Here is a 15,552-nt window from a genome sequence, read left to right as displayed (position 1 = left end):
TTGCTCCCTTGGTCAGTTCTGGGGAGATGAATGTTGCCAACTTTTATACTGACCCTCCTCCTGTACATGAAAAGCCGGCTGACAGCAGCAGTTCACTGTCTGAGGCCTTGGCCTTGCACATCACTTTATCTTCATGCTGCAGAGCCAGTGAAATCGTTGGCAGTCACATTTGTTACTTGTGGCCAAATGGAGTTGCCCGACTTCCTAACATTGGCAGGCAGGCTCCCTAAGATTAAGAAAGCCGCAATACAATATTCATATAGGTCTGCTATAAAACAGGGGTGAGTTGGAACCTCAGGCTCAGGAGCCAAAGGAGGCCCTCCAGGTCTCACTTTCCAGCTTTCAGGAAATGGGAGTGTGTGTGTGTGTGTGTGTGTGTGTGTGTGTGTGTGTGTGTGTAGAAACTTCTATTACCATGATCACTGGTGTGTGGTCTAGAAACATCCCTATAAAGAAATTTGGACTCTCTCTCTCTCTCTCTCTCTCTCTCACACACACACACACGAAAACATGCAGTCATTGCTGACATCTACCGCCACCCCGTTGCCCCTCCTTCCCAAATCTCCCGCTGTTTATCTCTCTGTACATCAGCCATTACTGCTGCTTTCCTCCTAAAAATGCAAGAGATTTGGAAGCCAAATAGTGGCCCCTCTTGTGTGCTAATGCCCTGGATAGCAGCAGTTCCTCTGTCAGTCCCAGACACCAGTGCGCCCATTTTTATCCTGTTTTCTGCATTCTGCTGGCTTTGATTTCAAAAATATGCAATGGGGGTTAAAGCTTTCTGCTTCTTTCCTGCATGATTAAGAAGGGCACCACAACTAACGTATTCATTATAGAACATGTTTACAGGGCCAGAGACTTGAGAGGGAAAACTTTGGTTCTGGAAGGCATTGTAGTGGATAAGAAGATGAGCTCCATGGGAAATTTAACCCTGCTTGCTTGTTATGAGATAGGGAGGTTTGTTTGTCTGTTTGTTTTTGTGTTATAGCCCACTCTTTTTTTGTAGAAAATAAACTGTAAGTCAGAGGCTTTCAGAAGACTTTTATTTTTTAATAGTGCCCATAGGAATTAGGGAGTTAGCTGACCCCTGGCAGATTGCAGAAAGCAGTTTTCATTGCACACAGGTGGTGTAGTGGCAATAAAGGTTTGTTATTATTATTATTATTATTCTTTATTTTAGAAAATACAGCAGTTTTAGAAAAAAAGCCCATGAATAGCATGTAATAGCATATGATGCAGCCTGCATAATCACACACATGCACACACATATGTGAGTGTTTTCTTTGTTGGATTAATGGCATCTGGGGAGGAGGGTGTGGAGATATGTCTGTTTTCTTGATGAATGCTGATCAGACACATGAGTATTAGCAGTGACACTAATTAACAGGGGGAGGAAACGCTTGTCATTATCCTGAGGGTGAGTAATCATTTTTGGCAGGTGATAATTAATGGTCTGGCAAAGTCAACAGGAAGATAATCTGTCAGCCTTGGGGAAAGCTAGGGACCCACCATTAAAAAAAAACTACTTTCGTTTCTCGGTGCCTCTCAGGAGTCCTTTGGGCTTTCAAAAATGGTACACATAAAGGGGTGATTGTGCGGTGTTTCTGGAGTTATCTTTGTACAAGCTTTGCAAATCTTCAGAAACTCCAAATTGTTTTGGACTGTGGAAGGATGGCTAGCCTGACTTGATTGATTGATTGATTGATTGATTGATTGATTGATTGATTGACTGACTGATTCATTGATTGATTGGGAGGCATAAATATTTGATTTGAAAATCTGGTTGCTGTCCTAAGCAATAAGTTGCCAGAGACACTGAAGGTATTGCTGTGTGTAATGTTTCTAACTTGCTGCAAACTGGGGACAGCAAACACTGTACCCTACAGATATAACTCCCATCAGTCCTAGCTAGCATGGCCAATGGCCAAGGATGATGGAAGCTGTTATCCTGCAGCATGGGCTCCCCATCAATGCTGTCACATCGCACATCCAACAGGTAAGAAGACGGCAGAACAGAGAGAGTTCTGCCTCCAGTGCCAGAGGCAGCATGGCTCTGAACGACAGTTGATGCTTGTGGGGTTCCTGTGGACATCTGGTTGGCCTCTGTGAAAACAGGCTGTTGGGCTAGGTGGACCACTGCTCTGATGAATGAAGGGGGTGCATGAGTGTGTGTAGAAACTAGCCTCCTATAAGGTAAAGGTAAAATGCACATTTGTTGCTTTACTCATCTTTACTTCTGGCCCTGAAGGCTGGTATGTGGCCTTCAGAAGATTGCCTAGAAGAGAGGGCAGCCATTGGGCTTAAGAAGGTTCCCTGGCCTTCCCTGTTTTACAGTGGTACCTCGGGTTACATACGCTTCAGGTTACATATGCTTCAGGTTACAGACTCCGCTAACCCAGAAATAGTGCTTCAGGTTAAGAACAGAACAGGTTAAGAACAGAACAGGTTAAGAACAGGTTTGCTTCAGGATGAGAACAGAAATTGTGCTTCAGCGGCGCAACAGCAGCAGGAGGCCCCATTAGCTAAAGTGGTGCTTCAGGTTAAGAACAGTTTCAGTTTAAGTACAGACCTCTGGAATGAATTAAGTACTTAACCCGAGGTACCACTGTAATTAGAAACGGATACAACATTGCCAAGAAGTGTCAGCATTTAAACTAACAGCATGACAATAGGAACCACATCAAAGAAAAAAAGAAAAATGCATCCTGCCTCTACTGACTATATTCCTCATTTGCTGACTTCATTTTTGCTAATCTGTTGCAAGAGAACTTGAAAGTCTCGTCCTCACCTACCAGAGCGGGGGTGGGGGTGGGGGCTCAACAATTATCCTGGTTCTCCTCCTGATGACAACATTGCTCCTGCTGTAAAAAAAAAACATCCTGGAGCCGCACCCCTCCCCACAGCATTTCCTCTCCACCACACCACTGAAAATAGTTCTTATTGCTTATGTATTCTTTGTCTCATTCCTTTTGGCTTTCTTCCTTTCCTTTCCTTTCCTTTCCTTTCCTTTCCTTTCCTTTCCTTTCCTTTCCTTTCCTTTCCCTAGGGACTGACATAGTGCAGTGGCTCATGAAGAATCTCAACATTGAAGACCCAGGTAATTTGTTCTTCCAATGCCAAAAAATATGTAAGCTTGGGGTTTGGTATTATCTATGGCTTGCAATATTGTATGCTATAAAATTAAACTCGGAATCTTGTGATTCTGTGGCATCCCAAACTGAAGGGTTAAGAATTTGTTGCCAGATTCAGGGAACACTGTTTCTGAGACCCAGGTGGGAAAAGTGACCACAAGGTGAAAGAGGGGTTGAAAGTAGTTTCGTGCCATCCCTAAATGAATTCATTTTCTCTTCTGAGTTCTCCAGAATTCTCTCTACCACATTTGGATTGACGAAAACCTTAGAGAAGGATAGGGAGAGGCCTACCACACACTCAGAATTGTGGTAAACTCTTCCACAACTTGAGAATTTTATTATGATGATATATTAAGATAGTTTTTAAAGTTTTCTGGGCCACAGACTTGTCATATGTTGAGGCTATTTCAGTGATTGCAGGGGCATTATAGCAGAACCTGGGGCTGCAATCCTGTACCCACTTACCTGGGAAGAAGCTCCAATGAATTGGGGTTTGTATGTCTCTGAATGAAGGCACCAGATGTATCTCTGTGGGGAGGGACTCCCACAGCTTAGGGCCTGTCACAGAGAATGTCCTCTTTTGGGCCGCCACCAGGCTCTGAGGATGGAGGAAGTACCAAGAGGGGCCCCCCTCTGCCAATTTTAGCACCCAGGCGTGTCTGTAAGGAAGGAGGTGGTCATGGCTCAGGGATTGCTGTACCAGCAAGGCCCCGCCACCCTAGGCCTTGGGAGATGTTGCTTTGTACGGATATTTGACACATATTTTTTCTGCCTTAATTTCCAGCTGAAGCAATACATATGGGAAGTCTCATTGCAGCACAGGGATACATTTTCCCAATCTCAGATCATGTACTTACTTTGAAGGATGATGGGACTTTCTATCGCTTTCAGGTAATTTGGATTACACAACGACCCAACACCCTCCTTGATATGAACTTCCTGCTTTCTCCTTGACAAGAGGAATAAACCTAGACTAAAGGCATTCCATCACATACCTGCTGGCTTCTAACTTTTGGAGGAGCTGCTTTAGTTGTTTGACAGCAGCATGGAAATGCTTAACTTTTATTATAACTAAGCAGTGCTGTTGACATTAACAGATGCTTATATATAAAGTTAGGTTTGGGGGGTTGGCTTGTTTTAACTGTGACAAAGATTCATTTTTAACTAGTAGGGCTAGGTGTTGAGTCTCACACCTTTTTGGTTGCTAGCCATGTGTTCTACCACATACTTATGCCCCGTGGCATGGCATCTTATGATCAGTCTCATGCCCATTGGCAGCTGACAGACCCACAATGCGATGGCGCAAGGGAAGTTATAGAACTATTTCAGTCTGCCTTGGTCAGATCCCATCTGGAGTACTGTGTCCAGTTCTGGGAACCACAGTTTAATAAGGATACAGTGGTACTTGTGGATTTTTGACATTCGAGAACTGAAATGTACGGCAATGGAGGCATTCGGGAACTTAGGTACCACTGTATTAATGAGCTAGAATGTGTGTAGAGTAGGGTGGCCAAGATGATAAAGGGTCTGGAAACCAAGCCTTCTGAGGAGCAGTTGTGGGAGTTAGGTATGTTTAGCCTGGATAAGAAGAGACTGAGAGGAGATATGATAGCCATCTTCAAATATCTAAAGAGGTGTCACATGGAAGATGGAGCAAGTATGTTTTCTCCTGCTTCGGAGCCTAGGACCTGAACCAGTTACAAGAAAGGAGATTCCAGCTATACATCTGGAATACTTTTCTGGTGGTAAGAGCTGTTCAGCAGTGGAACAGACTCCCACGAGAGGTGGTGGACTTTCTTCTTCCTTGGAGGTTTCTAAGCAGAGGTTATATGACCATCTGTGTTAGTTGTGATTCCTCCATCTGTGTTAGTTGTGATTCCTCCATCTGTGTTAGTTGTGATTCCTCCATCTGTGTTAGTTGTGATTCCTCCATCTGTGTTAGTTGTGATTCCTCCATCTGTGTTAGTTGTGATTCCTGCATCGCAGGGGGTTGGACGAGATTACCCTCAGGATTCCTCCCAACTTCCTCCCAACTCTAAAGTTCTACAATGAGACTTGAGTCTTTCAGCTTGTTTTGACTGCCCAAACCACATCAATACACACATTTCTGGGGGGAAATTCACCATCTTCTTCCTGCCGGAATGCCTACACATCTTGGTTACGTCACATGACTTTATATCAGTTTTCTTCATATGAGGAGGCAATGAAAGAAAATATAATTCTCACAATATTTTACAATTGATCAAATCTTGTTTTTATTAATATTTCTCATTAATGTAAGAATGTACTGTATACCTGAAGGAGTGTCTCCACCCCAATCATTCAGCCCGAACACTGAGGTCCAGCACCGAGGGCCTTCTGGCAGTTCCCTCATTGCGAGAAGTGAGGTTACAGGGACCAAGACAGAGGGCCTTCTCAGTAATGGCGCCCGCCCTGTGGAAAGCCCTCCCATCAGATGTCAAGGAAATAAGCAGCTATCCTATTTTTAAAAGACATCTGAAGGCAGCCCTGTTTAGGGAAGTTTTTAATATTTAATGCTGTATTGTTTTTAACACTCGATTGGGAGCCACCCAGAGTGGCTGGGGAAACTCAGCCAGATGGGCAGGGTATAAATAAATTATTATTATTATTATTATTATTATTATTATTATTATTATTATTATTGCTATCCCGCACACAGCTGGGCTATTCAAATCCCATTTACTTTAACTGTGGTAAGAACTGCCACCATAGTCTAGTTTCTGGTCATCCGGTTAGCATTAGGAATAATTGTCATAATTAACTTGGATATTAATATTATGTGCTGTTGATGTTTTAAAGTGATGTTTTACACACACACGCACACAGACAAATAGTTTTTAAAATTGTTTATATACATGCAATTGTTTTAACTGTGTTTTATATGTGTAGGTGTTGTAAATATGTTTTTGTTATATTGTAAATTACTTTGGGATGCCTCATGAGAAGTGATTGAAAAACATATTAATTATGATAACAGCAATAATTATATTTGGATGAATGCATCATAGTGATAAAAATTCACTGTTTTTCAGGCTCCATATTTTTGGCCTTCAAATTGTTGGGAACCAGAAAACACAGACTATGGTGAGAATTGGGGTGATATCATTTTTTAAATGTTATTTGTAAATGTATCTCCAGTGACCAAGTTGTTCTAAAAAGAGATTATTCATTATATGACCCACATTGCTTCTCCTTTCCCATGTAAGAAACAGTTCTATTCGCATGACTAGAGCTGGACTGTCTTTCAGTTTGGATGATAATTATAATATTAACCCTCATTCAACTGACATGCAGCATCTCCTGGAGCAAATTCATGATATATAAAATGAGCAAGCACAAGAGACATTATGGGATGAATTATTAAATTAACAGTAGATTCCCCCCCCCCAAGAGCAGTGTTTCCCTCTTCCTAGCTGAACACTTGAAAATTGCTGAAGGTCTTGGTGGCCCACTTAATGATTTCTCTTTCTGTTGTAGCAATTGTAATATGCTGTGCTAGGCGCTGAATTATTTTTAATTGTATTCTTCTGGCTTCTTTTATTTCTCATATTATACTTACTGTATGTAATACAATTTGAACTCTATGGAAATTTAAATTTAATGCAACGGATGTGCATATTGTGTTAAAGATCTTAATCCTGGCCTCCCAGTAACTTTTAACTAATATAATATATAAAAGAACGGCAGATATATGTCAACAGATCGCTCTAGTTTTTAATTACTGTGAATCATTTCTCCAGGGCTCTTCAATCTCACAGTGTTTGGGGAGATTTAAAAACGGTTATGTTTTTCCTGTGTACTCATGCCTTATCTAGTTCTGCCACTAGGGGCCCCAGTGTAACCTTGCACCAGAGCTACCCTGAGTTGGGGCCCCAGAGGCATATGGGGAGAAATTAAAACCATGGGCACCAGCCACAGTGTTTCAGTGGCTGTCAAGACCACCTCCCTCCCCTTTTTTTGCTTCTGCTCTGTTGGCGCCCACCTGCCTCAAGGCAAGCAGAGCTGAGCCGAAGTCACATCACAGTTCTGCCCCCACTCCCCATACATCATTTTACCCTGGAAACATTACAGTCATACCTCGGGTTGAAGTTTCTTTGGGTTGAACGCTTTCGGGTCGTTCTCCGCTGCGACCCGGAAGTAATGGAACGCACATGCACGGAAGCGGCGAATCGCGACCTGCAGATGCGCAGTCACGGGTTGCGTTCGCTTCAGGATACGAACGGGGCTCCGGAACGGATCCCCTTCGCATCCTGAGGTACCACTGTACAGTGTTTTTCAGAGCCAACGCTACTATTAAGCTGGTTTTGGGTGCCATGATTGGGCAGCAAATTGTTAGTTGTTTAATTTATTATTGTTGCATTTTTACTATGGGGGAGGGGTGCTTGTGCAGTTTGTGCCTCTAATGCCAAATAATTTGACAGCCTTTGTTACTAAGCACCTTGATTTAGGATAGGGGCACCACTTGTTGCTCCCCTTGGGCCGGCCGTGGTGATATTAATTGTTGTGTGAAAAGGTCCTTGGGCAGACATTAAGAGTAATTTCAATAGTGCCGAGCCGTATACAAAATTGCGTACAGAACAGAGCAGAGATTAAGTTAATATGGAAATTAAGATAGGACTTTGTTCAGATGCAACAGTGTCGATCTACAGCTGCAGATATGAATGCACTCCCTGTGTATAAAATGATTGCATTGTAAAATGCCTTAAGGTTATTGCCATCTAGCATCATTAGTATGGTTTTTGTACGAAGGTCAGACTGTGATCTGTGGATGAATTTGGTGTTCTGTACGATAAATGATGATATAGCCTGGATGCTAATATATAGTCTGGCTGATCAATAAACTGTTCTCTAACCAAAATTAGAAATCCCTTAACAGCAGTAAATGAAAATGGCGTTGCATTGATGTATAGCGGGGAAAAAGAAGAGTGATCAGTTTATATTAGCGGCTGGTGTCTGGCGTTGGGAAAGAAATAACAGTGGTTTATGAGCTAATAAACCACAGAATTCTCTATTAAATGTCTGAACAGCTTGAGTACTAATGCATAAAAGGAATATGTCAGCATTGTTATCTTTAGCTGTCTCTATGCGTTATTGCTGTCTCTTCTACAGCCTTACTCCTCTCACGCTGAAATGATAAAATCAATTTTTTCATTCAACCGGGGCACTGGCAAAGGAAATGAATATACCTGTGCTCATAAAACAAGGGCTTTTGGCAGTGCGGTTTTTTTACAGGTTGACCAGAAGCAATTTATGACCACACAAAACAAACAAACAAAAACCCTTTCTTCCCTGTCACTGCACAATTTTTAATAAATATATTTTAGGATTTGTAGTTATAGTTGGAAGCAGAGTTGCCATCACTGTGGAAGTCATATAATGGTAATCACATTTAATCTCTTATTTAACTCTTAATAACTCCAACAAGACAGTAAGAAAAAAAGATGTATAACAAACAATCCTTCTCCTTCTATAGGCATTGAGTCCATTGTGCAGCTGTCTAAGCTGTTCTGAGTCCATTTTATTTCAGTGGGAGATATTTAAGCAGGTGCTTCATGCTTAAGAGATGGCAATTTCTGTTCCCTTATAACTGGCAAAATCCATCCAGTCGGTAACCCAATACATTGCTGCATTTGCATTGCAGGCTGTTGGACCAGATGAGTTTTGGGGCTGCCATTTTAACCATGGGCACATTTTTTAAGGGAAATACACCCTAGCGCGTAGAGCATGCACAGGGAACCATCTCGAAAGACTAGCACTCACAGTCAAAATTCTTCTCCCATGTTATTCATGTTGACGTTTTGCTAAGATTTATTTTATCATTTATTCTGTTTGTATCCTACCAATCATCATGAAGTAGCTCAGGGAAGCATTTGTATGATACACACAACAATTCTACAGACATGCTCAGAATTTCTGGGTACCAAGAAATGATTTTTTTGTGATTCTGGCCTCTGAAAAATGTGATTTCGTAGTTAGGGGAGTTGGTCCACACCTGTGGCTGGTTGTTTTTTCCTGTAGCAACTGTCCTTGCCTTAATAGTGACATTTTGTTTTCTTTCTCTCCATAGCCATCTATCTTTGCAAGAGGACCATGCAGAACAAAGCGAGGCTGGAGCTGGCGGATTATGAAGCCGTAGGTATACTGATTTTACAGTTACAAAGTGTAATGTTGTCCTCTAAAGCAAACCTCTTTTCTTTGTACAACAAACTTGAAGGTGGGATCTGTGCTTTCTAATCGTTGCTTCTATCTGGAAACTCTTAAATAAATGTCAAGAAATTCATGCTCTTTCACTTTTTGGATGCTTGTTAAACCACAGTGGATGTTTATTCCTTCACAACCCAGTGCTTCCTCTGGCTTGCTAAACAGATACACATTCCATCCCTGCAACCCAGGCAGAACTGCCAGTTGACTCTAACCACCAACCATGGTATATTAAAAAATTTTATACGCTATATTATCACTCTTTACAGGGTTTTATGCCCACACATGTCCAACTTCATTATTTATAAATTCAGTTACAAATCTTTGCTTACTATCAGCTAGTCAATTGTGCGGGTTATAAAGCTTCTTTATGAATCACAAAGGGTTTACTCAGAGCCAACAGTCACGCTCTGGTATACATGTAGAGAAGGCATGGCACCAAAATGCAGTATTCTGGGGCCTATTGAGAGCAATAATTATCAGACAAGGCCAAACGATTAGATCATCTTTCATTTTCTTCAAGCCCATAGCTCACGTGATGAGCAACCACATCAACACTTGCCTGGTTAATTAAAGATAAGAGTGGTGTATGGCTTTAACAGAAGCTCTTGTTAAAACTAGGAACTCCATTTTTTTAAGGGGTGATTTTGTTTCTGTGGTTGCAAACAAACCATTGGATATATTACTGCAGATGTTTTGGAGGTTTTTGTAATTCTGTTTTACTGCTATCTGTTTTTCCTTTGCTTATACCTTCTTTTCCCATTCTTTTGTCTATATCTGATTTCGTATCTATCTATTTAATTTTTTTAGGCAAGGCATGTTGTCTGCATATTCTGGCTCATGGTGGATATGTCTCTTAAAATGGCTGGGCTTTAATATTTAGTCCACTGTGTTGGCAAGGCCAATGATGCCTTCCTATACAAGTCAATATGTCATTTTAGATAGTGAACTTACTAAATGAGATTCCCGTTGTGGCATTTCCATAGTGTAGGTTGCTTCAATAATACGTTGGGGGGGCTGGTTAGAGAGAGAAAAATACACATAATGGATACGTTATATGGAAAGAATTGAGCTAAAATTGAGTGCTTTCAAGTCCTACTGACTTGATTGAAATGTTAGGTAGATACTTGAAACTCTCCCATTTAAGTCAATGGGACTCTAAAAATGCTGGCTCAAATCCTCTCTACCAATGCCACACTGACATCAAGACCATGGGACTCATCTTATGTGAAGCGAACAGACAGCAGCTAAATAATTCCCAAAATACTGGGGTACATGAAACAAAGGGGGGTGCACACCAGTAATACAAGAAAGGTGGTTTCATGCCCTGCTACAACTCAAGGTATTGTGCTCTGTTCTTTACTCCTTTATGCCCAATGCAATTTCCATTCTTGTCATTTCAACTGCCGCCGCCATTGCTTTGTGACTGTCCGGCTTTGCAGATACACGTGACTGACGTTATAATGAGAGGTTCATTTTGAGCACGGGTTGGTATAATTGGTGGCTCGCCTCATCTTCCTCTCTCATTTAGGAGAACTTGGCAAGACTCCAGAGAGCTTTTGCAAGAAAGTGGGAATTCATCTTCATGCAAGCTGAAGCTCAAGTGAAGTAGGTACCAAGTGAACGAATCTTCTGGGGAGAGAATGTCTTAAGGCTAACCATTCCTTCTTAAAGCTTAGGTTTCAAGGGTAGGTTTCCCTTCCCCTCTGCAAAGTGGAGGGAATTGAAAGATGCATTCCGTTCAGGATCTGAACAGCTAACATCCCTTCACTGCATAGCTGGCTCCATTCACAAGGAGAACCTCTCCATTGATGGCATCAGCCACCAGACATGTGCAGCTCTGGCATGATGATTCTTGGCACAATGATGTGGTCTTCATATGGTTGCCTCTTCGCCCTTCCCCCTCCCCCAAAAATGCTGTCTTTGGATGAAGGGCAGTATATAAATTTAATAAAACATGCATAAACATCACCCATATTTTCTATGGGTGATACCCAGTGCCGCACAAGCAGATTTCCACTTGTTCAGTGGGACTTCTCCTTCCTCTGCAGTCCACCATGTGTGCGCATACACACACATTGTCTCTGGTGGGGCCCTCATTGGATATCACCCTGTGCATGGCTTGTACATGGAAAGGGCAGGTGGGAATGATGGCGTTAGGCCTAATTTGTCATTGTGAATGGTTGACTATTGAGCCATCACCTGCTGTTGAACCAATGAATCATTTCAGTGATTTTGCATATTCTCCAAACCATAATACATTAATTTGTCTGAAGATGAAGCTCCCTGCCCCCTCCAAAAAAGAGAAAATAAATAAAGATGATCACACCTTGCTGGAGGGGATTTATTTATTTTATTATTTATGCTTGGTTGTGAAAAACATGAAAAGAGAACAAAAAAAGATGACATTATTGGTAAAAACAGTTAAGAGCAACTGCTTAAAACATTAGAAAAAACACAAATTTTGCAGCAAACTAAAAACAGATTAAAACACACAGTCTGTATTATAGCACCATCTCCCTCCCCATTCCCTATTATATTAACACACCAGAACAAAAATAGCACACACACGCAACCACCCACAAGCCCCAAATAAATGTTTGCCCTTAACCTCCATTCTTGCCAATTAAAATTGGGCTCTGCCAGTTAATCCACTGAACTCTTACAGCACAACCCTGTGCATGTCTTCTCAGAAGTCCCGCTGTTCCATGAGACTCCCAGGTAAGTGTGAATCTTCCCTGTCAGTTGCTTAATCTCCCGATTAAACCTTATAGTCCCAGTGTGGTGTGAAGAACTTTGAGGCTAATCATAATTAAATAATCTACTTTTGTCACTTGCTGCAAATTGTCTTATTAATACGGGAAAGGTTTTAAAACTTCATTTGACTCTTGCCTTCTCTGATTCTCTTCACTTTTTTTTTTGCCATCCCTACATATTTGAGCAGTGGAACTGGAATAGAGGGTGTTTGTTTTGCCTGTTCCTGGCCACCTTCATTTGAAGGCCTCTTCTATGACAGAGGCTTCTACCCCCATCCGTGGGGTATTCCCAAAGCCGCAGGCAACATTAAATGAGCCACATTAGTCAGTGTCAACCGCAGCGATAAGTGTGGATGCTCATCATTAAACTCTTGCTGCTAAGACTTTTAGATTTATGTGCCTAATATTAAGTACTTAGGTTTAACAGTTGTGCCTACCATGTCATTACTTACTCTGTATTTCCCTTCTGGCAGTTGTCAGCATGGGGGGGGGGGGCAAAAAAGCTTAGTTCATAACTGGGCTGCATTTGAATGACAAACACAGGTGTAATGGAGCCCTGCGAGTGGGTGGGCATGTGTCCCGCTTTACAGAGGACAGTCCTCTATTTGAGGTCCTTTCTTTGAATAGCTATCTGTTCCAGGTCTGGTTGAAAGGTAAGGATCCATCAGCAGAGAGAGCAGAGACCTTGAAATTGCCCATCAGCTGTTACCACTTAGACAGCAGATTGAGCAGGTGAACAGGTCACCTGGGCACAGACTTAACCACTATGGTGTGATGTATTTCTGCTTAAATTATAGCAATTATTTCTAAATTTGCACCTACAAATGTAAATTAGGACATGCCAGTTTTGTGCAATTTTGTGTGCTCCCTTTTGGTGATATGTAAATGGCCACCCGCAAAATTCATCTAGGCATTATGTATGCTTAGTAACTGCTTTCTGCCCCCATGTTATTCTAAAGGTAGGGTGAATGTAGCCCCCAGATATTTTTGCTTACTGCTAAGGAATAAATTCATGTCATGGTTTCAAGGCATGCTCTCTGTTGTGTGAAAGAAAATATGGCAATTGCTTCTTGATACCACAGAGAGGACTTGTAGTATAGTTCTCATGGACAGGTTGGATGCAGAGGAATGTGGGGAGGAGCCAGCTGGGGAACAACTTCTTCATATAGGCAAGAACTATCAGAGATGAGTTGCAGTGGTCATAAGGCCTGACACTCCTGTGCTGATCGCGTTTTTTGCTAATAGTTACTATAGATTCCGGCGTATTAGGCAACTGGGCGTATTAGACGACTGCCCAAATTGGCAGCTGAAATTTGGGGGTTCGTCTTCTAAGCCCAGTCGCCTAATACGCTGGGCACCTCCGCGCCGGGAGAAAGCCACCCGGAGCGGAGCACAGCCCGCCGCCCCTGCTGCTGCTTCCAAAGCAGCAGAGGGCGGGCTCCACACTGGGCGTCTCTCTCCCGGTGCGGAGCGGAGCCACAGCGGGGGGGGGGGGGCAGGCTCCTCTCTGCACCGCCCATACCCGGCGTATAAGACAACCCCCAACTTTTAAACCTCTTTTCTGGGGTTAAAAAGTTGTCTTATACGCCGGAATCTATGGTGTAATTTACTGCTGGCTCGCTCCTGACAATAATGCACATACAAATCCACCCAACAGGATGCAGTGAATACCATGTTTTTGGTGCAGAGTTAGTGACAACAGCATTCCTGCAAAGCCTTTCTAACCTGACTACCAAAGTCTAGCAAATTAGCCTCACAATCCTATACATGCCTTGTTGAGTTCAAGAAACCTTGGGGAAGACAAGAGTTTTGGCCCAGGGTAGAGAGCATTTGGCCCTCCAGATGTTGTTGGACTCTGGAGGGCCAGAGGTTCCCCATCTCTGCCCTTTGCTAACTCCAACTAGTGAAATTGTGGTCTGATTTCATTGTGGGATTGTCCTTGTGGAGGATTTTATGAACTGTTGTTGGTGCTTAATATCACATTACATTTGTATTCTGCCTTTGCTTTTCTATATAGCAATTGTGTTTGTAATGTTCCGAAGGTTATTCAATAGACCCTAAAATCCCATCAGTCAAAACACCACACTAAAGGTTAATCTAGATTCTCATATAAACCCCAATCAAACTTTTGTGATTTTCTTGTGGTTTGTTTTAGAATTGACAGAAAAAAGGATAAAACAGAAAGGAAAATTTTGGATAGTCAAGAAAGAGCCTTCTGGGATGTCCATAGGCCAGTGGTAAGTTAAATTATTTGTTGCTGCTATACACTCCAATGACATGTTCTATTTTGTTTTCACACATAGATATCACGTGAGCTTGCATGTTTTCTTTATTTCATCCTATTTCCTATAGTATGGAAGAATTGGCACAATTCTGTAGATTATTAGTTAAAGCCCCTTCAAAGCTCACTTTTTGCATCAGAGAGCATGAATCTTCCCACTGGGAAGAGTGGGGAGGCAGAAGCATTTCACCACACAAAGGAGAGCAATGCCACTGGCAACGTATGAAATTGAATTCAGTTGCAGCTAATTCGTCCTGGATTCTACCTCATAGTGGCCTTTTGAGACTTTAAAAGCAGAGATGAGGAACTTTTGGCCCTCCAGAAGTTGTTGGAACTGCAGCTCATATTGTGCCTGATCACTCATCATGCTTCCTAGGGCTGTTGAAAGTTCAGTAATATATGGAGGGCCGCAGGTTCCCTGTCTCTGCATTAGAACAGCTCCTGTTTTTAATAACGGCACTTTAAATAAAGGACAGCAAAATTTGGCTGTGTGGATCATGGTTTGAAATTACTGATTTTTAGAAAGCAGAGACAGTATGAAAATTAAATGCAGCCAGTAATCTCATAAATGTGTGTTTTTCAGCCGGGCTGCGTGAATACAACAGAGATGGACATCAGAAAGTGTCGGCGTATGAAAAATCCACAGAGGGTCAAAAAGGCAAGATTCCTCCCCCCGCCTCAAAAAAGTTAACATTAAATTATGCCATACCTTTACAATAAGAATATCAGAGTTTCATGGGATGTTTTTGTTATATAGCAGGAGGCACATGGCCATGCCAAAGATACATACATATAAGTTGCTTTTCTGTTTCATTGAGGTAAATAAATTGTGAATACTCTGGTTTCACCTCAGATCATATAAATCTTTCGCCTTTTACTAGAGGTAGATAAATTGTGTGTACCAGTTGTGAAGAAGCATACAACATAACGTGTAGACCTGATTACTGTATTTTTTGCTCTATAAGACTCACTTTTTCCCTCCTAAAAAGTAAGGGGAAATGTGTGTGCGTCTTCTGGAGCGAATGCAGGCTGCACAGCTATCACAGAAGCCAGAACAGCAAGAGGGATTGCTGCTTTCACTGCACAGCGATCCCTCTTGCTGTTCTGGCTTCTGAGATTCAGAATTTTTTTTTTCTTGTTTTCCTCCTCCAAAAACTAGGTG

The 15,552-nt window shown here is 42.0% G+C and overlaps 1 protein-coding gene across 7 annotated transcripts in view; it reads left to right on the top strand.

Annotated features, from left to right (window-relative positions):
- Window positions 1-15,552, top strand: part of RGS6 (regulator of G protein signaling 6) — a 223,846-nt gene that overhangs the window by 155,363 nt on the left and 52,931 nt on the right. For all 7 annotated transcript variants that reach the window (XR_014005857.1, XR_014005858.1, XM_081186290.1 and 4 more), the window contains 7 exons: window positions 3,047-3,097; window positions 3,916-4,022; window positions 6,185-6,236; window positions 9,220-9,284; window positions 10,885-10,961; window positions 14,265-14,346; window positions 14,974-15,048. Coding sequence is in view for 5 of the 7 variants with exons in the window: in XM_081186290.1 (XP_081042416.1) it covers window positions 3,047-3,097; window positions 3,916-4,022; window positions 6,185-6,236; window positions 9,220-9,284; window positions 10,885-10,961; window positions 14,265-14,346; window positions 14,974-15,048 (509 nt within the window). In the remaining 2 variants the exon portion in view is untranslated. The remainder of the gene's footprint in view (window positions 1-3,046; window positions 3,098-3,915; window positions 4,023-6,184; window positions 6,237-9,219; window positions 9,285-10,884; window positions 10,962-14,264; window positions 14,347-14,973; window positions 15,049-15,552) is intronic.

Source organism: Podarcis bocagei (assembly GCF_964188305.1).
Source record: "Podarcis bocagei genome assembly, chromosome: 1".
NCBI classification, from domain to species: Eukaryota; Metazoa; Chordata; class Lepidosauria; order Squamata; family Lacertidae; genus Podarcis; species Podarcis bocagei.
Note: the sequence above shows the minus strand (reverse complement) of the source record. Positions and strands in the feature narration are given on the sequence as shown.